The sequence below is a fragment of the Microcaecilia unicolor genome, chromosome 14 (genome assembly GCF_901765095.1).
Source record: "Microcaecilia unicolor chromosome 14, aMicUni1.1, whole genome shotgun sequence".
In the NCBI taxonomy this organism is placed as follows: domain Eukaryota; kingdom Metazoa; phylum Chordata; class Amphibia; order Gymnophiona; family Siphonopidae; genus Microcaecilia; species Microcaecilia unicolor.
Genome location: NC_044044.1, coordinates 47610819 through 47636719, shown reverse-complemented (window position 1 = coordinate 47636719; position 25901 = coordinate 47610819). Strand labels below are relative to the sequence as shown.

Here is a 25901-nt window from a genome sequence, read left to right as displayed (position 1 = left end):
GGTTTGATGTTGTCAAAGCCCCCTACCAAACCTATAGTATCATGGGAACTCAACGTGGTCCTCACCTAGCTGATGAAAGCTCCTTTTGAGCCTCTGGATACCTGCCATCTGAAGTTTTTGACCTGGAAAGTTATATTTCTGGTGGCGGTCACTTCAGCTCGCAGAGTCAGTGAGCTTCAAGCCCTGGTAGTTCATCCACCATATACTAAATTTCATCATAACAGAGTAGTTCTCCGCATTCAGCCCAAGTTCCTTCCTACGGTAGTGTTGGAGTTGCATCTTAATCTGTCAGTTGTTCTGCCAACATTTTTCCCAGACCTCATGCCTATCCTGTTGAAAGTGTACTGCATATCTTAGACTGCAAGCGAGCCTTAGCCTTCTATCTGGAGTGGACTAAAGCCCATAGACAGTCCATCCAGCTTTTCGTTTTGTTGACCCCAGTAGGTTGGAGGTGGCCATCAGCAAATGCAAACTACATCTCCTTTGCTTATGCTCAAGCTGGGCTGACTCTTGAGGGCCATGTTACGGCTCATAATGTCCGAGCCATGGCTGCTTTGGTAGCCCACTTGGTCAGCCCCCATAGAAGAGATTTGAGGGCTGCCACATAGTCTTCAGTCCATACATTCACTTCCCACTATTCCTTGAAACAGGACACCCAACTTGACAGTTGATTTGGACAGGCAGTAATGCAGAATTCGTTCGGTGTCTAAAATCCAACTTCACCCTCCTAGGCCCTGTTTTATTCTGTTCCAGGCTGCATCTCCACAACTAGTATATATATAATTTCAGGTTGATTGACGTTTCAGTCTCGACGTTTCAAAAGGTCCGATCATCCTAGCTTTCTTGTTTTCAGTGAGCCTGGTAGCTAGGGAGTCCCACATATGAGAATAACAAGGTCTGCTTGTCCTCAGAGAAAGTGAAGGTACTTACATTAAGCTGGTGTTCTCTGAGGACAGCAGGCCGGTTATCCTTACGTATCCTCTCACCTCCCCTAGTTGTATTTAGTTATGAACTTTATGCTTTTTTTTACCTGACTGGAGGACCCACGCTCGAGTGTTGGGTGGGAAGGCACCAGCGCATGCGCGGTGGGACACTGCTAGAACTTTCTACTTTTCTAGTGAATCGGTGTCCACACCGGGCTCTGTCAGATAACGTCACCTGCATGTGAGAATAATCGGCCTGCTGTCTTCGGAGAACACCAGCTATAGGTTAGTACCGTTGCTTTATTTGTGCAAAGTATAGGAGAACGAGTTTGTGATTTGGGGGGGGAGTGATCCTTTTTTGAGGTACAGGGCAGACAGATGTTGATCTATTCATTTAAGATTCATCATTCATAATTGAGCTCTGGTCAGAGGTATGTTTTTGTTTTGTTTAGGTTTTTTTTTTGTTTGTTTGTTTGTTTGTTTGTGTAGCGTTCTTTACAATGACTGAGGATAAGAGAGTACATAAACTGTAAGGTATGTGACATGGGCGTTTCTTGGGACAGAGAACTGCCAGGCATCCTGAAACTGGAAATTTGAATCTTGGTTGTCTCACTCCTTCTGGGAATCTCATGATCTTCTGCACAGCATTTTTGTTGCCTGTAATTAGAGGATTAATTTTTTTTTTTAACCTCCCTATTTTTCCAAGGATGCATGCATGTGTGTGTTTTTTCTGAAGGATTTACTTTTTACAGTTTTTTTTTTTTTTTTGCAAACGCTTCCTGGTATGCACTGAGCCAGACCTGTTTGGATTAACAGTACTAGAAACTCATCAAGCCCATTAGGGACAGAAAGTACCTGCAAGAAATAGTATATGTAAACCGCTTAGACTGTATCTACAGAAAGGCAGTATATCGGGTGTGGAATAAACATGTGGTCCAGCAGGCCAAGTGTGATTTAGGAAGCTTGCATCTGAAGTTTCCTAATTAACCTAGCTGAAGAGTTTAGCAAACAAAGATCATGGGTGGATTGGATAACAGTGCCTGTTAGCTGCTTTGACATTAGTTGCATAATTGCTTTTGTGCTGGTCTCCCTTTGTGTATTGGCCCAGGAAATCACCTGTGTGACTCTGCAAGCCTATAAAATAATACTATTAATACAGATTATTCCAATTATAGCCTTCTGCTCTTCATGTGCTTCACTGTGGACCTAAGGTGTAGTACAACTCCCAGGTAAGTACGCGCCACTGTTTCTCGGTGAGATATTTTAACCATAATGGTGAGCCATAATACGATTTATTACAAACACCAGCAAACAGTTTACGGACAGGATTCTGTTAATCAGTCCAGAGTTTTACTTTGTTTACTTCCAAATGAACATGTGAAATGTTTTGAGGTTGGAAGTGTGTTTTTTCCAAAATGTTGTTCTTTTCCTTGTATCTGTCTTTTTTAAGAGGCATGCAGAAGTTTGGCAGAGGTCAGAAATGCTGTTGGATATCTTCACAAAACATCGAAGCCCAGCTGCTACTTCTCAGAGTGACCAGGGTCTGACTTGTCACAGACCTAGACCTATTTGTTTTTATTCAGGACATTCTGAAAATGTTAAACAAACATGACCATCATTGCACTTTCTTGGTTGCTGGCATACTGCTCTAGAAGTCCCTTAAAAATGGCAATTTCCCATTGTCAAGCAGAATATAATCAGGTGCAGAAGTGAGGTCATCATATTGCACGTGAATGAACGGTACTCTTTGAGCTCATGTAAGGTTCTGAGCATACCCATATTTGAAGGGGTTTTCCCCCCACATTTTTCATCGTCTTTCAAGGAAAAATACTATATTTTGTTTTTTTCTTGCTCCTTCAGAACATGTCGGAATTCTGGTCACACCTTCAATGTGTTAGAAAAATCCAGAACTTCGATGTCGCATCTGTTTGAATACTGTGAAAGGATGTCTCTGTGAGCTTGAAAGGACCATCTCAGTAGACTCCATAGTTGTCATCAAGCAGAGAAGAGGCCCCTGCTTGCGCAGAACCCCCCCCCCCCCCCCCCAAAAGGATGTCTTGTATGCAGAGAATCAGCTCTTTCTGTGTACTTCAGTGGATCTTCTCTGGATATTACTTTTACTACCGTGCAAAGTGGCTTTAAAAGTTGAGCTACAAAGGAACAGCATCAAAGATCTTCTAAACTGGCTCGAGTTTCAGCTTGAGCCTGTTTGGCTTAGGGTGCTGTCATCTTCCACAGAGTCACACAAGCATGAGTTTGAAGCAACTTCTAAGGTGCCCTCTAAAGGGCTGGAGGAGCATTGTCGCCTCAGGGTGCAGTCTCTAAGCACAAACAAGCACATTCCTCCTGCCTTCTCTGTACCTCCTACAAAGCATCAGCAAACCTGTAGTGCTGACCTACATCGTTCACCATCAGCGCAGAGAGCTCATCTGACTTGTAGTGCTGGTCGAGATACTTCCATTGCATTGCAAGGATCTTTGCACACCATTCTATTCAGCACAGAACCAGCACAAACATGCTCTTATTCACCAATCATAACATGCCTTTAAACTGACATCTCATGCACAAGTGTTCTCAATCTTTGCACTACCTTTATCAAAACAACGCTAGTGTTTAATGAGTTTTATCAAGTACTATTGTAAAGGATCTTCTTTCTGTCTAATATCAAAGAGAATGTGCAGGCCTCTCAATCTACAGGACTCCTTTCTCTCAAGACCAAGTAATATCTTTGCTGTCTAACTTGGGTTCTGAACAGTGAAGAAGACACTCACTGCAGTAGCTCTAGGTCAACCAGCGCAAACCAATACTGAATGATTTGTCTGCTATGGGAAAAGAAATTTTCTACCTTTCTTCAAACAACCACAGCAAGCCCAGTGTCACCCTGCTTTGTTTTTCTCTCTGACGTTCTTACCCAGTACCTATTGATTTTTGGCGAATTAATGAGACAGTTAACCAAGTTTCCCATTGTATTTTCTCTCCCTTTACTTACCCTTGTTCAAATTGTAACTTTTCCTCTCCTTACTCTTACGCATCATTTTTTTTGTTTCTACTTGTCTAATATGTCATATTGTGTATTCTCTGCTTAGATTTCCTTTCAGAAATTTGTGACATATCATAAATCGAACCTTCAACATCCTCTAGAAAGACTCGCAGCTTGCTGTCAACTATCTCAAATCCACACCAACCCTGTTGGCGAAGAAGTTACACTCTCAGAAGCAAATGCAATAGAAACTCTTCCAGCTAAGGAGACCAAGGGTTCTATAGCAAGTATTTCCGCATCCCCAAGAAAACATGAGGGTTATGGCCTATCTTGGATCTCAGACTGAAGGAATCCTGTTTAGAGGGATCAGATCCAAAGGAGCTTAGGGAAGATTAGAAAGCCAGCACTGGGCTGACTTCTATGGTCTGTGCCGTGATGGAGGCTGTATTAGATGTGGATGGACTGGAGTGGAGCGGAGCTTTACGGGGGCTTTGACAGCAACTTCAGAAATTTTAGAACAAGGCCAATGCCGGGCAGACTTCCACGGTGTATGCCCTAAAAATGGCAAGGATTAATCAAGAATAGGTATACATACCATATGTAATGAGTTTCTTATTCTGCAGACTGGATGGACCGTACAGGTCTTTATCTGCCAACGTCTACTATGTTTCTATGTAGAGAGAAATATTAAAATGAACACACTTCCTCCGTCTTCCCCTAATTGACCAAAGGGAATTGGTTGTGCTTACTGGGTCTCAAGGAGCCTATGCACATTCTACAAACCATTCATAACCAAAAGCAAGTTCTCATTTTTTGGCCTCTCCTTGTTTGCAGAGTTTTCACCAAATACTTGGTTATAGTAGCTCACCTGCACAAACAGGGTTGCTGGAGGATAAGCTTGAAAGACTCTGGTCATCTGTCTTCAGGGTGCTCTCGATTTCGAGACAGCAGACAGTACAGGCCTGGTTGGCAGCAATACAGTGAAGTCCCTCTCTCAGGCACACCAGTCTTCCTTTTGTGTGGACAGGAAGGCATCCTTTCAGTCAGCTAGAGCGCCCAATGCCTCCAGAGCTTCGTAATGATGCAAGGGTAGTCCACTCTTCTCTTCTTCCAGTGGGAGAACTTCTTCAGTAGTTTCAGGAGGAGTGGGCAAAAATCATTTCAGAGCAGTAGGTTCGGGATATTCTTAGAGAAGGTTACAAGTTGGAGTTCTCCCACCTGGCTGCTCCTCTCTTTCTACATTCTCCTTGTTGAAAGGGAGCCAAGGCAGTTGAGGTTCAGGCCACCGTAGATTTTTTGCTGGCACTCTGGGCCATTGTTCAGTTCCCCAGGCTAAACAGGAATGAGGCAGATACTCTACTTCATTTTCCCAAAGAAAGAAGGAACCTTTTGTCCGGTCTTAGCTCTCAAAGGTGTAAACCTTTGTCTCCTAGTGTCCTGCTTTTGCACGGAGATGCTAAGAGCAGTCATAGCCTTGGTTCAAGCAGGAGAATTTTTCACCGCCCTTGATGTCAAGGAGGCATACTTGCATATACCCGTATGGCAGCCGCATCGGAGGTTTCTATGTTTTGCAGTTCTGGGCCATCACTTCCAGTTTAGTGACAGCAATGGGGAAAGTTGTCTGTCTTCTGCAGTTGTTGGGTTGGATGATCAATTTTGAGAAGAGCAGACTAACTCCATCGCAGACACCGGAGTATCTGGACATTCTATTCGACACAACACAGGAGAGGATCTTCCTCAGAGCACAGGAGGTCAAAGCTGGCTCAACAGATTCACCTTCTCCTCAGTCAAAGCAGGCCCAGGATCTGGGTTCAGTGTTGGTGGCAGTGGAAGTTGTGTCATGGGCAAGGGCTCAGAAATACGACCTTCATCTTCCTTGGTTGCCAGGTGGAGGATTCAGTGGTGGTTGTCGCCCAGGAATTTGACCATCGGAGCTCCCTTTCTGATAACACGATAGGAGGTGGTGAAAACGGATGCCAGTAAGTCAAGTTGGGGAGCTACAAGTTCCATCTGGCATAGGGCACCGGGAATAAACAGGAATCTCAGTGGTTGATCATTCGCTTGGAGCTCAGTGTGGAATGCCTTATGCGACTTCGCTCCCTTTCTAGTGGGGGCTCCAGTTTGAGTTTTCTCTGACAGTGTGACAGCAGTGGCTTATATCAACAAGCTAGGTGGAACCTGTAGCCACTCGATGGTGGTGGCGGCGGCGGCCTCCCTCATGAGTTGGACAGAGAAAAATCTCTGCTTGTCAGCAGCTCACATTGCTGGGTCCTTAAATGTGGAGGCAGACTTTCTCAGCAGGCACTCCTTGGACCCAGGAGAATGGCAACTATCCAGCCAGGGTTTTCAGCTGATAGTGGAATGATGGGGTTCTCCACTTCTGGACTTGATGATGACGAAAAGGAATGCCAAAATGCACAAGTTCTTCATCCATTGGAAAGAACCAGGCTTGATTGGAATCAATGCCCTACTGCAGCCCTGGCTGGAGACGCATCTACTGTATGTCTTTTCTCGGCCCATGGTAGGCCACATGTTAAAAAGAATCGCATTGCACCGGAGTTGAATAATTCTTGTAGCCCTAGATTGACTGCAGTAGGCAGACCTGATTCAACTGCTGGACAGGGGTTCTCTCCATCTTCTATAGGTATGTGGCATACTGAAGCAAGGTCCGGTTCTAATGGAGGATCTGTTCTTCTTTGGTCTTACGGCTTAGCCATTGAAAGGGCTCAGTTGAGACGAAAATGTTATTCTGCTTCAGTCATTGCTACCTTGCTACAGGCATATGCGAGGGTGTGGAGGGCTTGTATTCTCAGAGTGGACTTTCTCCCTTCTCTGCTCAGATCCTAATGTTTCTCCAGGCAGGCCTTCAGAAAAGATTGGCATTGGGTTCTCTTCAGGTTACAGCTTTAGTCTGTTACAGGGGCCGACTACAGAAGACATCTGTTGTGGCTAATCCAGATACCATTGGATTCTTGCGGAGAGCGGGCCGTTTGTGACCTCCCTTTCATACGCTGTGTCCAGAGTGGAACCTTAATTTTGTCTTTTGGGTGCTTCAGAAGCTTTCATTTGAGCCACTCTGGAAGGCCTCCTTGAAAGATCTTACTCTAAAGACAGCATTCTTGGTTGCTGTTGTGTCAGTGCGTAGGGTTTCAGAGTTTCAGGCTCTGTTTTGTCTGGATCCCTTTGGGTCTGTCATATGGTTCCTTCCTTTCTTCCAACAGTGGTATCAGCATTTCATCTCAAACAATCTGTAGAGGTTCCATCCTTTTAAAGAGAGGATGAAGAGGCTCAGTATTGTTTCTCGAAGCTTCTTATTAGATATCTGGAACTTACAAATGAGTTTTGCAAATTGGACAACATTTGCTTGTACTTTTTGGTAAACGGGCTTGGCCTTATGGCTTCCAAGCCCATAATTGCTAGATGGCTGAAGGAGACTATCATGTCGGCTTATTTGCTTGCAAGGAAACAGGCTCCTCAGGCATTGCGGGCTCATTCTATAAGGTGTACATCGACATCCTGGGCGGAGACTACCTTACTGTCTCTGGCGGATATTTGTAAGGCGGCAATGTGGTTGACACTGCATACCTTTGCCAAGCACTACAGTGTGGATGTTGCAACGCACTCGGAAGCCAGTTTTGGGGCTTCTGTCCTCAGGGTGACAGCACCACCAGGATCCCACCCACTCTAGAGATTGCTTTTTGAACATTCCACAGTTCTGAAATAATGGGAAGCTACGTAATTGAAGGGAAAATTAGGTCTTCATAATTTTGTTTCCATTAGTCCTTCCCATTATTCCAGAGGCCTGCCCGGGGTTTCTGAGATGTTTAGTCGGTGCAAAATAATGGCTGTCACCATGCATGGTGCTTCCTGTATATCTTTCTTGCTCTCTACAAATTGTCCAAAGATGAGAGAGGTCCACACATGTTTGCTTGTCTGGTTAGTGTGAGGGTAGCAAGTTGTTTAACGTTATTGTTATGCTTATTCTGAGTTTCTCTGTTACTCCTTGTCTCCACCTGCTGGTTGATGGACACAACTATCCCACAGGTTCTGGAATAGTGGGAAGGACTAATTTCTCCTTATTTTGCCATTATTTTCTCTGTTTCTATGATTAACAAAATATAACTTCTTCAAATCCTGTTTTATTCTCATTAACTTTGAGATTCAAGTCTTCAGCCTACAAATAAGTTCTAATTATTACAAACTATTTTGGACACAGATCAATCTTTTCTGCCACACAACAGATGTGTGAAACAAATACATTATTTGCAGAAAGTTCAATGCTCCACAATGTTGACACCAAGAATCTACTTGATATTGTATGGCAGTGATTCCCAAACCTGGTCCTGGAGGTATCCCAGCCAGTCAGGTTTTTAGGATATCCACAATGAATATTAACGAGAGAGATTTGCATACCTTGCCTCCACTGCATGCAAATCTCTCTCATGAATATTCATTGTGGGTATCCTGAAAACGTGACTGGCTGGGGGTGCCTCCAGGATCAGGTTTGGGAACCACTGTTGTATGGCTATTTAGCTATTGCCATGCATTTTGCTCACCTCCAAAGTAAGGTGGTCACAGTGGACCCTCAAATACCAATGGATCAGCACTCCCAATATCCTATAGCATAATTCATCTGTCACTTTCCTTTCAGACCATCTTAGTGGTGGTTGTTGGAGCACAACTTGAACAAAGTTGTCAGTTTTTCTGACCAATATAATATGATTCTATCCTTAGCACAGATGCCTCTGCCCTTGGTTAGAGAGCCCACACCAGCTCTTGACTCACATAGTGGTCACAAACCAACCAAATGTTCCACATCAGTCATCTAGATCAATTACGCCCTTTAGATGTTTGCCCGTTTTCAAGATTCATCCAATCTAATACAGACAAACGATTGGGTTGCCATGTGTTATGTCAACAAACGGAGGTATGAGCTCCCTTTGACTAAGCTGAGAAACGGCACTAATTTGGGACCTGATTTTTCATAGCATACAACTTCAAAACAGGAAACAACCTCAGCAGTGTTATTCAGCCCCAGAGGTGGTTTCTTTACCATTAAACAATACAGGACATTTTTTGGGGGAAGGGGGTGCTGGGACACTCCAGCAGCAAAAATAACAAAGCTGCCCCTCTGTTGTTCAGTGCACTTATCCTGGATTGACTAGCAAAGGATGTGTCAGCCATAAACTGAATTTTGCCCCCTCTCTATTCTTATCCACCCAACCCTTTAATAGAAAAGGCTTGGCGCAATGGTTTTCATAGGACCATATGTCAGAGCTTTAAATGTAGAACAGGTGTTGCCTTCTTCTTGACAGTATGGAAATTGAGCAGTGTTGAGTAGACTGGGCCTACAACTGCTTAGTAAAGACATCTTGGTGGCCAAACAAACATCCATTTAAATAGAAAAAGGCTTTCCATCTGGTGTTTCAGTAATGGTCAAGATTCTGTTTTGGTGTCCTTCAAGTTCAATACTACAGTACCTACATCATCTTTATTACCTAGGTCTCAAACATCCTCATTCAAAGTACATATTGGCACACTCTCAGCCTATTTATGTCTCCATAGACAGTCTGGGTTAACTGTGTCCAGTTATTTACAGATTCATGAAGCGGACTTGTTCACGCCAAACCTCCAATACAGAGCTTTCTTGGTGTTGCATCTCTCATGAAACTGCCATTGAGTCCTCTTCTCTCAGGTGTATTACCGGAAGGTGTTCTTTCTAGTAGCAGTAAATTTGGCTAGAAGGTTCAGTGAGCTTCGGGCCTCAATCACATATAAACGTTACACTCAGTTTCATTATAATAAAGTTGTACTTACTCATCCTAATTTCCTTTTAAAGCTGGTCACACCTTTCCACGTGAATGAAGAAATAGTGCTTCCAAGTTTCCAGCCTAAACCACAGAAGCATTTGCACTGGAAATTGCTTCACACCCTAGACAGTCGGCGAAAGTCCCTTTATGATTGTAAAAACATATTCTATCTGAAAATCAACACAGCTGTTCATCTCCTTCCACCCTAATGCTGTTCAGTGGAAAGTGAACTCTGATTTCCAGTAGTTAATTCTGTTATGAGCAGACTGATATTTCTGTGCCTAGCAAGTCAAACCTCATCAGATCGGAACTAGAGCTGCTAATGTAGCTTCCTTGAGATCTGCTTCGCTGTTCAGCATGTGAAAAGCAGTGGCTGGATCCTCACTTCATGCTTTCACTCTTCACTGTTTGGGCCAGTCACTGAATTCGGCTGGGCAGTACTGACCAACCTGTCTTTGTGATCTGTGCCATTCTCACATCAGGTGTTGAACAGGCTGTTCTGTTCAATGGTAGCATTCTCTATAAACCTGAGTTGCCCTGAGCTTGGGAGTCACTCGCTTGTGTACCTGATTGCTTTTTCCATTGACAAGCAGGATATACAGTTGCTTACCTGTAATCAGGTGTTTTGCAAAGGCAGCAGGATTAATCAGGCACACTACATCCCCCAGAGCTGCATTATGTCTTGAGCTGTGGAACTAACTGAAAGGTCTGAGGAGCCCACTGCGTGTGGGAAGGAGTGTGCGTGCTTTTAACTTTTACACGTGGTTCTGAGCTCTGGGAGGGCTGTTCATCCCAGTGATTTGTGATGTTGTCCACTTGGGTGCCTCATTAATCCTGCTGTCTGTCGAAAACATCTGTTACAGGTGAGTAGTTTTGCTTTTTGCATAGTCATTAGCTACTGAGACACATCTTGTCTAAAGTGGGGGTGGGATGCGTTTTGATGCCGTTTCAAGATTTCATAGTTGTGTGGGATGGATAATTTAAATAGGAGGTTAGGAGGCAGGGCTGAGCCTTTCAAAAACAGAGGAGGCCAGAGACACTAGGAATAGCCCAGTGGTTAGTTCATGCAGCGGACTTTGATCCTGGGGACCTGGGTTCAATTCCCACTGGCGCTCTGTGTGACTCTGGGCAAGTCATTTAACCTTCCATTGCCCCAGGTATAATAAGTACTTGTATATAATATGTAAACCACTTTGAAGGTAGTTGCAAAAACCACAGAAAGGCGGTATATCAAGTTCCATTTCCCTTTCCCTCTTGTAGCTGTAGCATTCCAGGGAGGCGTGTGTAACTGTCACTGGGGTAGATAGTATGGCTATTAGTTTTGGGGTTTTTGTCCTCAGGGTCATGGCGCCAGGATCCCACGCACTCTAGGGATTGCTTTTGAACATCCCACAGGTATATCCCATAGTGGGAAGCTATGTAATTGAAGGAGAAATTAGGTCTTGATAATTTTCTTGGGAGCTAGTGGGTAATGGTGAAGTGGAGTAGCCTTAATATTCTGGTGCAGGTGGCTAGACATCACCCAAGTCACGTGATATGCAAGTGGTGGAGCTGAGATTGGCACCCATATGGTAGCCTAGTGGTTAGTGCAGTGGACTTTGATCCTGGGGAACTGAGTTTGATTCCCACTGCAGCTCCTTGTGACTGGGCAAGTCACTTAACCCTCCATTGCCCCTGATACAAAATAAGTACCTGAATATATGTAAACCGCTTTGAATGTAGTTGCAAAAACCTCAGAAAGGCGGTATATCAAGTCCCATTTCCCTTTCCTCCATATGGTTCTAAGGCACTACTCTGCCTTGCTCACCATTGGAAGCTATCTCTTGGTTGTTGGAGATTTTCCACTGAACCTACCCTGGCTTGTTGGCCAAACTTGGAGACCATAAGTAGGATGTTGGCTTCTCATGCAACAAATGGACAAAGCTGGTGAGGATAGTTTTGACATCACGTGAACCTCTTCTTAAAAATCGGAATACTGCGAGCTCTAGACAGTCAGTGGTCCCTCTTCAAGTGGTAACAAAAGTGTTAAGAAGAGATGGAACCTTTTTTGGGGAGGAGAAGGGTGCTGTGTCTGTATGATCTTGAGCTTGTGTGAATAGGTGAGTATCAGCTTCTAAAGTTAAACCTGCCATATTTTATAGGGATCTACATTCAAAAAGTCAATCCCTCGAAAAGATTACAGGGGCATATTCCAAAAGCACTGAACTAAAAGATACTACACAATGCTTAGGGAATAAATAGTTCGTGAAGGGGTACACGGAGAGTTCAGTATAGGATGGAGGACCTCTGATATTCAGAAGCACTGGCATTCCTGATGAAGATTTTTTTGAAACGGAAATTTCTGTAGGACGCGGAAACCTCAGAAAATATTGACCAAACTTCAGACTCTGATAAGTTTGCTCCTGATAATCTTTATTTTTCCAGTGCATATTATTCAGTTTATGTGTTTTGCTACAGTGATTCAATTAAAATTTGAGAAAACCTAGGTTTTCCTTTTTGCTCCGGTAGCAGGTCCACTCATGTACTAAAAGTGTGTAGTATTTACTTATAGTTTTCACTTTAGTTTTTCTATGGTGTATTCACAAAAAAACGGGGAAACACTTGAAGAGAGTAAAACATGATGTATAGAGCTTGTGGCCAGACTCACTGAAAATCAGCTCAGCTGTGGGAACAGCCTATACTGAACTCTCTGTGTACCCGTTCACAAATTATTTATTCACTAAGCATTGTATAGTATTTTTTTAGTTCAGTGCTTTTGGTAGATGCCCTGTAACCTTTTTGAGGGATTGACATTTTGTATGTAGATTTTGATAGTGTCTCTCCCAATGAATTTCTTTTTTTGCATTGATATTTTATAATGAAAGCTTTCCATTTACCATTCACCATTTCAATTAAACTAAGAGGTTGAATATTCTTTACTGAGTACAGACACTGTGTGGTGGATGACAGCATTTTGCAAAGTTCATTGTTCTGCCGTGGTTAGATGGGTGATTTTTGTACACCAGATTTTAAAACTAGGGTGCCGGCATTATACCACTGGCATCCCAAGGTAGGTGTTTGATGCTAATGGTTTTCCTGATTCTCCTTTAGGAAGAGTGGAAGGTGATTGACTTTAGGTTTGTTTTTGGGGGGGGGGGGGGGGGTTTGGGGGTTTTGGGGGATTAGCAAAATCCGCCCTTTCCTCTCTGAACAGACCACCCGAACCCTCGTCCACTCGCTCGTTACCTCTCGCCTTGACTACTGCAACCTTCTTCTCGCTGGCCTCCCGCTCAGCCATCTATCCCCCCTTCAATCTGTCCAAAATTCCGCCGCACGGCTTATCTACCGCGTGAACCAATACTCTCACATCACCCCTCTCCTCAAGTCGCTTCACTGGCTCCCAATCCGCTACCGTATACAGTTCAAGCTTCTCCTATTGACCTTCAAGTGCACTCAATCTGCAGCCCCCCACTACCTCTCTGCCCTCCTCTCCCCGTATGTTCCCACTCGTAACCTCCGCTCTCAGGACAAATCACTCTTATCTGTACCCTTCTCCACCACTGCTAACTCCAGACTCCGCCCCTTCTGCCTCGTATCACCTTATGCCTGGAACAGACTTCCTGAGCCCATACGCCATGCGCCCTCCCTGCCCATCTTCAAGTCCTTACTCAAAGCCCATCTCTTCTCCCTTGCCTTCGGCGCCTAACCACCTTCCCCATTCATGTTACCTACACTGACTACATAGTTTGTAACCTCTAGATTGTAAGCTCTCCTGAGCAGGGACTGTCCTTCCCCATGTGAAACTTGTACAGCGCTGCGTAACCCTGGCAGCGCTATAGAAATGCTAAGTAGTAGTAGTAGTGGGTTTGTTTCTCCATGACAGCACTTGTTCCCTTCATTTTTTGTTGCTCAATATGGTTATGAATGGATTTGGCTACTTCAGTTTGACAGCAAAGAGTTCTGTGCTTGTGTAAGAATTTCTGCTCCACGCATTCATCTGTCATTGTTTTTTTGCTTCTTTCTGTACAGTCAGCAGGCAGGAGAAAATGAAGACGGGCTGCAGCATCGTGGAGAAGCCGAAAGGAGGGGGCGGTAAGCACTATTTCCACTTTCCTAGTACACTTCGATTGCTCATAAAAACCCTTGCAAACTTTGTGTCTCTCTTCACCTGGAAATGCCCGTGAATGCTGTCACACCTCGATGCTGCTGTTGGTTAAATTGCAACCACAACACTGCAGGCCTTAAAGATCGTTCACCCAGATGTGACTGTACGAGTTTTCTGCCTCTCAGCAGCGCTGTGGAATTGGTACACCAAACCTTCGACTGACTTCAGCTCCTCTATTTTTCTACTGTCCGACCCTGACTCCGACTTCTACAGTGTATAGTAAATCTAAGACAAATTTGATGAATTACAGAAACATAGGATCTTTCTTTATGTACAAAGTTAGGAATAGTAGACCACAAAATATATTTATTTGAAGTGTGATCAAAGAACCTGAACAAAAAGCTGGAATCAGAGTGGATACACTTTTTCCTGATACTGACTGCGACTCCACAGCCCGACCTCGGTGCCCAGCGGAAAATAGTCACTAAACATTGACAGGGTCATTTATTAACAGCACACACCAATGCCATTAGTATGTGTAAATTGTTACACTATGTGTAAATTGTTACAGGGCCCATTTTATGGAATCGCCCTGCGGAAATTATGTGCTAATAAAATTGGTGTTTACAAGAAGCGTTATTAAATGATCCTCCTCAATGGTGTATTCCTTAATCCCCCTATCTCGGCTGGTCCAGACTTTTGCACCTGTCAAAATATTTCACCCTGTATGTAGAGCAAATCTGACATTGCTGTGGCTAACAGTGAAACACACTTTTTGAGCTTTTGAAAAGCCACTTGGTTCTTGCTTTTGCTGTTATGTTGGTCGGCGGGTGGCAGGTACATGGAACATATTTTCTCCTAATCCAGCTTTTAAACCCCTTTTGAGGAGGTGTGACTTTTGGGCGCTGCAGTATGGGCACCTCCGTGTGCGCACTCAGACAGCGGTGACCAAACATCCTTTCCCTATCTCTTTCCTTCCTGCCCCACCCTTCCAAAGTCCAGGGGAGAGCAGGGCCTGCGCCTGTTCACTGCCGTGGGGTCCAAGCAGTGCCCTTCAAGAACAACGACTGGCAACACCTAGGGCAGCTCTCCTTTCTATACCAAGGACCCCACAGAAGCTAACAGGCACAGGCCCTGCTCTCCCCTGGACTTAGGGCAGAGAGGAAAGAAGTAGGGAAAGGACTTCTGGCTGCCACCGTTTGGGTTCCCAAAAGTCGGGGCCAGTACACATAGGTGCCCAGGCAGCAGCACCCAAAAGTCCTGCTTCACATTTTGAAATGTTTAAATATTGGCAGAACTGTCTTTTGATTGATGGTTTAGTTTGGCAGCGCTTGACCACTGAGCTCCTTAGTACAATAGACATTTCCTGCCCCTCTCCTCCTCTCCACCCCCTTCCCTCAAAAGATGACAAGAAATGGCTCTTTGAGACCAAGCTTTACCTTCATAAAGCATCTCGCTGAGCAAAAGAGGCATAGTAGTGATTGAGAATCATTCTACAGGCAGCTTCTGTGGCTATAATCTCAGAAGAGAGAGAGTCTTACCATCTCCCTTGTCAGACAGAACCTAAGATTCTCTAAAGGCTCCCAGTTAATATGTCCCTTTTCTGTTTGGACTAGGAAGCCATTTACATTTTTATACGCTTCTAATGGGGGAATAAAATTCAAGTAAGTTATTGTGAACGCTGCTCTGCCAATATCTGTCAACCCAGGGGGTGCTAAGGGCAAGATTGTAAGCCTTTGGTCTCTCTGCTGCCAGCAAAGAGCTAATTACTGCTAGTTTGCAGTGGTAATTGTGCCATAGGGATCAAGGTCACCAATTTGGCCCAGGCTGCTCAATGGCTTTCAGCTTTCAATGACGTCTATTTACTGCAGTCCAGATCTGACCTAAAGATGTGATCCTTTTTGTGTTTAGGCTATCATTTCCAAGACTGGGCCTACAAGGCCGAGTCCAGCCCGGGGTCCCGGCAGATCCAGCTATGGCACTTCATCTTGGAGCTGCTGCAGAAGGAGGAGTTCCGCCACGTCATCGCCTGGCAGCAGGGCGAGTACGGGGAGTTTGTCATCAAGGACCCGGACGAGGTGGCCCGCCTGTGGGGCAGAAGGAAGTGCAAACCCCAGATGAATTATGACAAGCTCAGCCGGGCCCTCAGGTGAGGAGCACATGGTGGGGAGTTGGCAGGGTATAAAGGGATAGGCCCTGAGGTGAGGGGAACACTGTGAGGAACAGCAAGGTTGAGAGCCGGGTCTTCTAATGGTACTGGTTTCCAATGGATCACTTTTGTGCATTTCTTAGCACTAATGAACCGCACTCCAGAGCCTAGGGTATGTTTGTTTTACTGCAGGTACTCAGCCTTGTTCTTGCATTGTCCCCTGAAGCCGCCTCCTAGAGTTCATAAGATGTAATTTATAAATAAATACGCTGTTCCGGTATATTTACCCTTACCGCAATGTCCGGTTTTCTTCCTTCAAGCTTTGTCAGTGGAATTGAAAATGTCCCCTGGTGTTCACAACTTAATTTTCTCTTAGGTTCATGCTCCCGGTTTTCTGGCACTGTAAACTTAGTGTTTGCACAGTTTCCTCTGGGAACACTGTCTCTTTATGGGTTAGTGTTGCACATGCTATGACAGGTAATGAACCTCTGTCCTGAGCCAGGGTACGTGGAGTATGATCTCAGTCTGTCAAGTTTCCTCATTAGAGGAGCACACTGTGGGGATGACCACGGTGGACAGTACAGTTTCTTCTTCACAACTGTCCCTTCTGCTCTTCCTCTCCCTCACCTCCTCCTTAAACCTTTTTTGTTTTCGATCCTGTGCCTTAACACCGTCCTGTTGTTTGCCCATGCTTTCTACCACTTTATTTATGTATTTATTTATTGCTGTAATAATTAAACTTACAGTATACCAAAATGTCTTCCTCAGGGAGTGGAAAAGTGTGGGGGGAGATAGTAAAGTGGGTCTTTTTTTTTTTTTCTTTTCTGGAGGCGCCAAACAGAACAGAGCAATCAAACGCATCAAGCCACAGAGCTCCTGCTCGAGCATCTATTCAGGAAGCTTCACCCTATGCTTGGAATAAACTACCTGAACCCATACGCCAAGGCCCCTCCCTGCCCATCTTCAAATCCTTACTCAAAGCCGCTATACTCCCATTCAGGATATCTAGACTGCCCCAACTTGACATTTCATCCTTTAGATTGTAAGCTCCTTTGAGCAGGGACTGTCCTTTTTTTGTGAAATTGTACAGCGCTGCATAACCTTAGTAGCACTTTAGAAATGTTAAGTAGTAGTAGAATATTGCAAATGAATCTGCTTCTCAGACCAAACCTATGTAAATATTTCATGCATATTCATTGTGGATATCCTGGAAGCCGCATCCGTTTTGGGTGCCACGTGGATGGGAGCCTGGAAGCATGCTAGTTTGAAAGCCCTAAGTTTTGTTGCAGCCCCAGCTCAGTGGCTGTTTGAGACATCATCCTCTTTTCCGTAATGTAACAAGCTGCAGAGGCAGCACCTCCCTTGCAATCGCTTCTCCCTTGAAGTATTTGGCAGGTTGACCTCCTGCTCTTAGATTTGGCTTGGCTGCTTATTCACTTTGTTTCGTGTTTTTTTTTTTTTTTGTCTCACTTGCTTACAGAAGTAAACTTGTTTTTCCTGGTTGTCTCCCCATTTTTACTTTGTGTTGAAATGCAAGCCCGGGCACACCTGGGTGCGTGAACGAGTCCTCTTAGGTTGTCATAGAAACCGAGCAAGACAAAACGTGCCGTTGTGGAAAACCTGGCACAGGGACATCTCTCCTGCTCCACCCGATCAGGTTGACGGGGCAGGTCCTGGATTTGCCCTCAGTGTGCCTGTGGATATGAGGTTCCGGTTCCTTTTATGGTTGGCAGGAAACAAGTGCATAGCTGTAACGAAGATAAATCCAGGATTGATGTGACTTGCCCTTGATTATTAGGGACCTAAGGCCACCCTAACTATGACCCTCACCCTCCTTCCTCCCCGAGAGTTAATATTTTCTCTTCCTGTATTCGTTAAGATGTATGTAGGAGGCACAGACAGATACTAGTGTCATCACCTGATTTGGGGCAATATCACCCGCTGAGTCGGGCCTAGTTTTACCTCTGTGGCCTTCTGGGACGTGTAGTTCTAATTTGCTGAGAAAAGCAGGCAAGTAAAGTCCATGGTGAGGTTGCATGAGGTTTCTCTCCTCCAGCCTTATTAATTGCCCAAGTAGGGACATATCACACGCACATTGAAGACCATGGACTGTCCAGTGATTGGAGAGGGGCTTAACTCGGACTGAAATTTATTTAAGCACAAGGAGGGATTTTTTTTTTCCTAGTCCTGCTCTAGCTTTAATATGCTGAAGCTTTAACCCAAATCCATATTTATTTGTATATTTCCATTTATCAATTGTCTAAATTCCTGAGAACTTGTAGATGATGTACAAAACGTACATATAATAAATAGGATTAATAAAACACAGTCAATAAATTGTAGAATAAAACTATTGTTTACCCCAGTAAGATAGAAGCAGGTATATCAAATTGTACTGCCAAAATGAAGGCTCTATTATGCTAGTTGATCTCCCATAATATAAATCATATTTCAGATCTCGCCTACAATTTATCAAACCACCATGATTTCAAATATTTTCTGAAACTTTATTTTCCTGCAGCTTTTGAATGAGCTTATTCCATTTTTTTGTTTTTATTTTAAACTTAAAAAAAAAAAAATTTATAAACAGAGATGCTAAAAAGCGCATACAGTATAACACCAAGATGGCTTCCTGAATAGATGCTCAAGCAGGAGCTCTGTGGCTTGCTGCGTTTGATTGCTCTGTTCTGTTTGGCGCCTTTCCTATCTGAAGACTCGGCAGCTTCCTCCAGCACTGGAGTGTACCCCAGTCCTTGAAGCAATCTATGCTGGACTTGTGCAGGGTACCTACTTGTTCAGAAGCGATGACCTCTTCGGCCATGCTGGTTGATTCTTTTTCCGGCAGCAGTGTAAGCGAGGTTTCTTAGAGACCTGCTCTCAGGTTGGCTCTGCAACAACCCGGAAGCTCTTTGCAAGCTGGGCAGAAGGACAGCCTGGGAGAGTGAATGTTCATGTTACTACTACTATTACTACTTATCGTTTCTATAGTGCCACTAGATGTACTCAGCGCTGTACATGAACATGTAAGAGACAGTCTGCTCGACAGAGCTTACAATCTAATCAAGACAGACAAACAGGACAAATAAGGGATAAGGGAATTTTTCTTAAAGTGAGGAGTGTGGTAGCCGTGTTAGTCCACTCTTAAGGTTATCAATAGAAATCAAACAGAATAAAACATGGAAAAGAAAATAAGATGATACCTTTTTTATTGGACATAACTTAATACATTTCTTGATTAGCTTTCGAAGGTTGCCCTTCTTCCTCAGATCGGAAATAAGCAAATACACTGTCAGCTAGCACATTTACTTATTTCCGATCTGACAAAGAAGGGCAACCTTCGAAAGCTAATCAAGAAATGTATTATGTCCAATAAAAAAGGTATCATCTTATTTTCTTTTCCATGTTTTATTCTGTTTTCTATTGATTCTTAAAGTGAGAATGACACAACAGATTTGGGTACCGAACAAGTGAATAGGAGTTAAGAGTTAAACCATCTTCAAAAAGGTAGGCTTTTAGCCTAGATTTGAAGGCTGCCAGAGATGGAGCTTGATGTACTGACTCGGGAAATCTATTCCAGGCCTATGGTGCAGCAAGATAAAAGGAATGGAGTCTGGAGTTGGCAGTGGAGGAGAAGGGTACAGATTAGAGAGATTTACCCAGTGAATGCAGTTCCCGGGGAGGAGTGTAGGGAGAGATGAGTGTGGAGAGGTACTGAAGAGCTGCAGAGTGCAAATGTGACTGTCTCTGAGAAAAGGTGACTACAGTAGCAGATCCAAAATGTTTAGAATGACCAATTTATTTATTTATTTTCTGCTTTTATATCATGAGTCCATAAGCAGTCTGAGAAAGTTACATGTTTGAACTTCTGTAACTTTTTTTTATTTTTTCACATAAAAGGACAGGGTTTGAACCATTGTATTACAACTTGTTTACTCTAACAGAATTCATGAAAACCTCAATTTTTGTTTCTGGCGACTTTAGTCACCTTTTTACCCAGAGACGGTCACAAATGTGCTGATTTGAAGCCTGCAATAACTGTGTACCAATTTGTTACTCTTGGACTCATTTTTTCATCTCTTATTTTTACAGGTATTATTATAATAAGAGGATCCTTCATAAAACAAAAGGCAAAAGATTCACGTACAAATTTAATTTCAATAAGCTGGTGATGCCGAATTATCCTTTCATCAACATAAGACCCAATGGTAAGTGGACACATTTCCCCGACGTCACCAGACCTCAATTAAACTGTGAAGGCGCTCTCCTTACTGGCAAGCTGTGCGCTTTGCATACCATGCGCTGCTGCGGAGCACTAATGCCCTGTCTTGCGAGCGTCATGCTGCCATTCCTGCCAATGAAGTATGTGATGTTACTCCATGCAAACCACTCAGATGCTGTGTAACATGACGTAGTAACATAGTAGATGACGGCAGAAAAAGACCTGCACGGTCCATCCAGTCTGCCCAACAAGATAACTCATATTTGCTGCTTTTTGTGTATACCCTACTTTGATTTGTACCTGTGCTCTTCAGGGCACAGACCGTATAAGTCTGCCCAGCACTATCCCCACCTCCCAACCACTGGCTCTGGCACAGACCGTATAAGTCTGCCCAGCACTATCCCTGCCTCCCAACCACCAGCACCGCCTCCCACAACTGGCTCTGGCACAGACCGTATAAGTCTGCCCAGCACTATCCCCACCTCCCAACCACCAGCACCGCCTCCCACAACTGGCTCTGGCACAGACCATATAAGTCTGCCCAGCACTATCCCTGCCTCCCAACCACCAGCCCTGCTTCCCAACCACCGGCTCTGGCACAGACCGTATAAGTCTGCCCAGCACTATCCCTGCCTCCTAACCACCAGTCCCGCTTCCCACCACTGGTTCTGGCACAGACCGTATAAGTCTGCCCAGCACTATCCCTGCCTCCTAACCACCAGTCCCGCTTCCCACCACTGGTTCTGGCACAGACCGTATAAGTCTGCCCAGCACTATCCCCGCCTCCCAACCTCCAGTCCTGCCTCCCACCACCGGCTCTGGCACAGACCGTATAAGTCTGCCCAGCACTATCCCCGCCTCCCAACCACCAGCCCCGCCTCCCACCACCGGCTCTGGCACAGACCGTATAAGTCTGCCCAGCACTATCCCTGCCTCCTAACCACCAGTCCCGCTTCCCACCACTGGTTCTGGCACAGACCGTATAAGTCTGCCCAGCACTATCCCTGCCTCCTAACCACCAGTCCCGCTTCCCACCACTGGTTCTGGCACAGACCGTATAAGTCTGCCCAGCACTATCCCCGCCTCCCAACCTCCAGTCCTGCCTCCCACCACCGGCTCTGGCACAGACCGTATAAGTCTGCCCAGCACTATCCCCGCCTCCCAACCACCAGCCCCGCCTCCCACCACCGGCTCTGGCACAGACCGTATAAGTCTGCCCAGCACTATCCCTGCCTCCTAACCACCAGTCCCGCTTCCCACCACTGGTTCTGGCACAGACCGTATAAGTCTGCCCAGCACTATCCCCGCCACCCAACCACCAGTCCCGCCACCGTCTCTGGACTGCTCCCAAGGTTTCATGGAATTTAAGCTTCCATATCATCAAGCTGATCAATCCATAGACTGGTGGGTTGTGTCCATCTACCAGCAGGTGGAGATAGAGAGCAAACTTTTGCCTCCCTATATGTGGTCATGTGCTGCCGGAAACTCCTCAGTATGTTCTCTATCTCAGCAGGTGGTGGTCACACACAGCAGCAGCAGCTCTGGCTAGGCCTCCAAGCCTAATTTTTAGGTTTTGTTGAGTGCCTGGGGTTGAGGGCTCTTTTGAGCAAGTGCAAACCTGGTGGTGCCAGGTCCCTCCTTTTCTCCCCCCTCCCGCTGGCTCCGTTGAAAAAAAAAAAAAAAAAAAAAATTTAAACGTCTTTAAAGGCGTTTATTTCGACGTTTATTTAAGCGTCTATTGCAGCTACTCACTGGGACACCAGGTCGTTACAACTCGGAGCGGACAGCAGGTAATTTTTACCTTTTTATAGCGGGCGGGGGTTCCCCGATTCTTCTCCTCGTGGCACATGGCGTCGGAGGGCGAGGGCGCAAAGGGTCGCTCCCCGGGTCGCTTGAGCGCTTCTAGAGGGGATGCGGGGGTCTTAAAGCCTGATTCGCCCTTGTTGGGTGGCAGTTTCGTGACCGATGAATGTCCCGGTCCTTCCTCCGGCGTGGCGGTTTTTCCCGCCATAAACGCCCATCCCCCGCTCCTCGCCTCCACCATTTTGGCCGGCCACGCGGCTCGGACGGCTTCTTCTTGGGCCGCCCTTGAGGTTGGAGACATTAATGCCATGAACGCCCTTAATTTGGGCGACGGCACAGAAGCGGCTAAAGTTAAGAGCCGTTCTTCCCGCGCGGCTCCTTCGCGGAGTTTCGCGCCGGACGCCATTTTGGATGCGCAGCAGGCCTCTCCCCCGCTGTTGCGAGCGCCGGTTGAGAGTGCGCCTAGGGCTGTTGCCCAGGCTGCGGAAGTGCACAGTCTGGGGGGTTTCTCCCCCGAGTTTGTTTTGCTGCTGCATCAGGCCTTCCTCATGCACAACGCTGCCCCCGCTCCCTCGTCTGGTAAAGAGGTTGAGGTTCCCAGAGGTAAACGCCCTCGGGTTGATTCCCAGGCCTTGGAGGAATTTGTCTCCTCCGATGTAGATGAGGGCAGCGTGTCTGAGGTCTCCCAACGGTCCTTTGCGGATTCCTTGGAGGAGACGGATCCCCGCTCGGATGGAGCGGATGACCCCTCTGCAGCGCGGCTTTTTCGCCCAGAGGATTTGCCCAACCTGTTGTTACAGGCCATGGACACTTTGAAGATTTCCTCTCCGGAGGACGTCTCTCCCTCAGCCCCTGTTGGCTCTGCCATTATGCTGGGGACGAAGCGCCCGCCTAGAACCTTCCACGTGCATGATGCCATGCACACCTTAATTTCGGCTCAATGGGATGTCCCAGAAGCGAGCCTTAAAGTGGCTAGGGCTATGTCCCGCCTCTATCCTTTGGCTGTGAGTGAACGTGAGGCCTATCTGTGGCCTACCGTGGATTCTTTAATCACTGCGGTGACTAAGAAAACGGCATTGCCGGTGGAAGGTGGCACGGCCCTAAAGGACGCCCAAGACAGGAGATTGGAGGCGGCCTTAAGGTCGTCCTTTGAGGCGGCTGCTTTAAGTTTGCAGGCCTCAGTTTGCGGCTCCTATGTGGCCAGGGCGTGCCTGACTATGGTGCAGCGGGCTTTCCCCTCGGATCATTCCTTGAGGGATGATTGGCCAGCCCTGGAATCGGGCTTAGCCTATTTGGCAGACTTGCTGTATGATGTCTTGAGAGCCTCAGCTAAAGGCATGGCTCAGACAGTCTCTGCGCGGCGGTGGCTTTGGCTGAAACATTGGTCTGCTGACCACGCCTCTAAATCCCGCCTGGCTAGGTTGCCTTTTAAAGGCAAGCTGCTCTTTGGGGTCGAGCTGGACAAAATCGTGACCGATCTCGGCACGTCTAAGGGCAAGAAGTTACCAGAGGTCAGGGCTCGGGCTAGTGCTCGTCCCGGTACCTCCAGAGGACGGTTTCAGGAAGCCCGTCGGTACCGCCCGGGCAGGTCGGGTTCTTCTGCCCCCTCTTCCTTTAAGAGGCATTTCTCCCCCAAGCAGCGTTCCTTTCGCAGAGACCGCCGTCCCGGAGGTGCTCCCTCCGGTCCTCCCCCAGGGTCTCGTACCCAATGACGGGGTCTTGGTCCACGCCCCAGTGCAGATTGGAGGACGGCTGTCCTCGTTTCTGGGCGAGTGGACCACAATAACTTCAGACGCTTGGGTGCTGGAAGTCATCAGAGACGGCTACAAGCTAGAGTTCTGCCGACCCTTAAGAGACGGGTTTGTACTCTCTTATGCAAGTCTCCGGTCAAAGCTGTGGCAGTGCAGCAGACTTTGGACAATCTGATCCGCCTGGGTGCGGTCGTTCCGGTGCCAGAAAGTCAGCTTGGCAAGGGGCGTTACTCCATTTACTTTGTGGTACCAAAGAAAGGAGGTTCTGTCCGGCCTATCCTCGACCTCAAAGGGGTCAATCGGGCCTTGAAAGTGCGGCACTTTCGCATGGAGACTCTCCGCTCTGTTATAGCGGCAGTGAAGGCAGGGGAGTACCTGGCTTCCTTGGACATCAAGGAAGCGTACCTGCATATTCCCATCTGGCCTCCTCATCAACGCTTTCTGCGTTTTGCAGTCCTGGGCCGACACTTCCAGTTCAGAGCCCTCCCGTTCGGGTTGGCTACTGCTCCGCGGACCTTTTCCAAAGTAATGGTGGTCATAGCGGCCTTCCTGCGAAAGGAAGGAGTACAAGTCCATCCTTATCTGGACGACTGGTTGATCCGAGCCCCCTCTTATGCAGAGTGCGGCAAAGCTGTGGACCGGGTAGTTGCTCTTTTGAGCTCCCTGGGATGGATCATCAACTGGGAGAAGAGCCAGCTGCGCCCGACTCAGTCCCTGGAGTATCTGGAGTTCGATTCGACACCCAAGTGGGCAGAGTGTTCCTGCCAGACAATCGGATTGTCAAGCTTCAGGCTCAGGTGGACCAGTTCCTGGTAGCCTCTCCTCTTCGGGCTTGGGACTATGTGCAGCTGTTGGGCTCTATGACGGCCACGATGGAAGTAGTGCCCTGGGCCAGGGCTCATATGAGACCACTACAACACTCTCTGCTGCAGCGCTGGACTCCGATGTCGGAGGATTATGCGGTGCGTCTTCCCTTGGATCCAGCAGTGCGCAAGGCGCTGAGCTGGTGGATGCAGGCAGACAAGTTGTCTGCAGGAATGCCTCTGGTGACCCCAGAGTGGATTGTCGTCACGACGGACGCCTCATTGTCGGGCTGGGGAGCCCACTGCTTGGGAAGGACAGCGCAGGGGCTCTGGTCTCCTGCAGAGGCGAAGTGGTCTATCAACCTCCTGGAACTCAGAGCCATTCGGTTGGCGCTTTTGGAGTTCATCCCGGTACTGGTGCTGAAGCCTGTACGGGTACTGTCGGACAATGCCACGGCTGTGGCCTATGTCAACCGCCAGGGAGGTACCAAGAGCGCCCCTCTAGCCAAGGAGGCTATGAGTCTATGCCAGTGGGCGGAAGCGAACCTGGAACAGCTGTCAGCGGCCCACATTGCCGGAGTCATGAATGTCAAGGCGGACTTTCTCAGTCGCCATACCTTGGAGCCCGGAGAGTGGCAGCTATCTGCTCAGGCGTTCTTGGACATCACGAAGCGCTGGGGCCAGCCGAGCCTAGATCTGATGGCGTCATCGGCCAATTGCCAGGTGCCGCGCTTCTTCAGCAGAGGACGGGACCCTCGATCCCTGGGAGTAGATGCTCTTCTCCAACAATGGCCGACACAAGAGCTTCTCTATGTGTTCCCACCCTGGCCCATGTTGGGCAGGGTCCTAGACCGGGTGGCAAGACATCCCGGCAGGATAATCCTGGTGGGTCCGGATTGGCCCAGACGTCCCTGGTATGCGGACTTGATCAGGCTCTCAATCGACGATCCTCTGCGGCTGCCAGTGGAGCAGGGCCTGTTACATCAGGGTCCCGTGGTGATGGAGGATCCCTCCCCCTTTGGTCTTACGGCCTGGCTATTGAGCGGCAGCGTCTGAGGAAGAAGGGCTTCTCAGACAAGGTCATCGCCACTATGCTGAGAGCGAGGAAACGCTCTACTTCTACTGCTTACGCCAGGGTTTGGCGTATCTTTGCAGCGTGGTGTGAAGCAGGCTCACTTTCTCCCTTCACTGCTCCAATTTCTTCAGTGTTGGCGTTCCTGCAAGAAGGTCTGGACAAAGGCCTGTCGCTCAGTTCCCTTAAGGTCCAGGTAGCGGCTCTGGCTTGCTTCAGGGGCCGCCTGAAGGGTGCTTCCCTGGCTTCCCAGCCAGATGTGGTGCGCTTTCTCAAGGGAGTTAATCACCTGCGCCCTCCTCTGCAC

The 25901-nt window shown here is 46.9% G+C and overlaps 1 protein-coding gene across 4 annotated transcripts in view; it reads left to right on the top strand.

The window, feature by feature from the left end:
• Window positions 1–25901, top strand: part of ETV3 (ETS variant transcription factor 3) — a 45498-nt gene that overhangs the window by 11969 nt on the left and 7628 nt on the right. For 2 of the 4 annotated variants that reach the window (XM_030186331.1, XM_030186332.1), the window contains exons 2-4: window positions 13722–13784; window positions 15709–15946; window positions 20036–20151. In XM_030186331.1, coding sequence (XP_030042191.1) covers window positions 13739–13784; window positions 15709–15946; window positions 20036–20151 — 400 coding nt within the window. In that variant the 5' untranslated portion in view covers window positions 13722–13738. Of the gene's footprint in view, window positions 1–10396; window positions 10577–11490; window positions 11640–13721; window positions 13785–15708; window positions 15947–20035; window positions 20152–25901 lie in introns of those variants that run through there. The other 2 variants (XM_030186333.1, XM_030186330.1) reach the window with 2 other exon arrangements.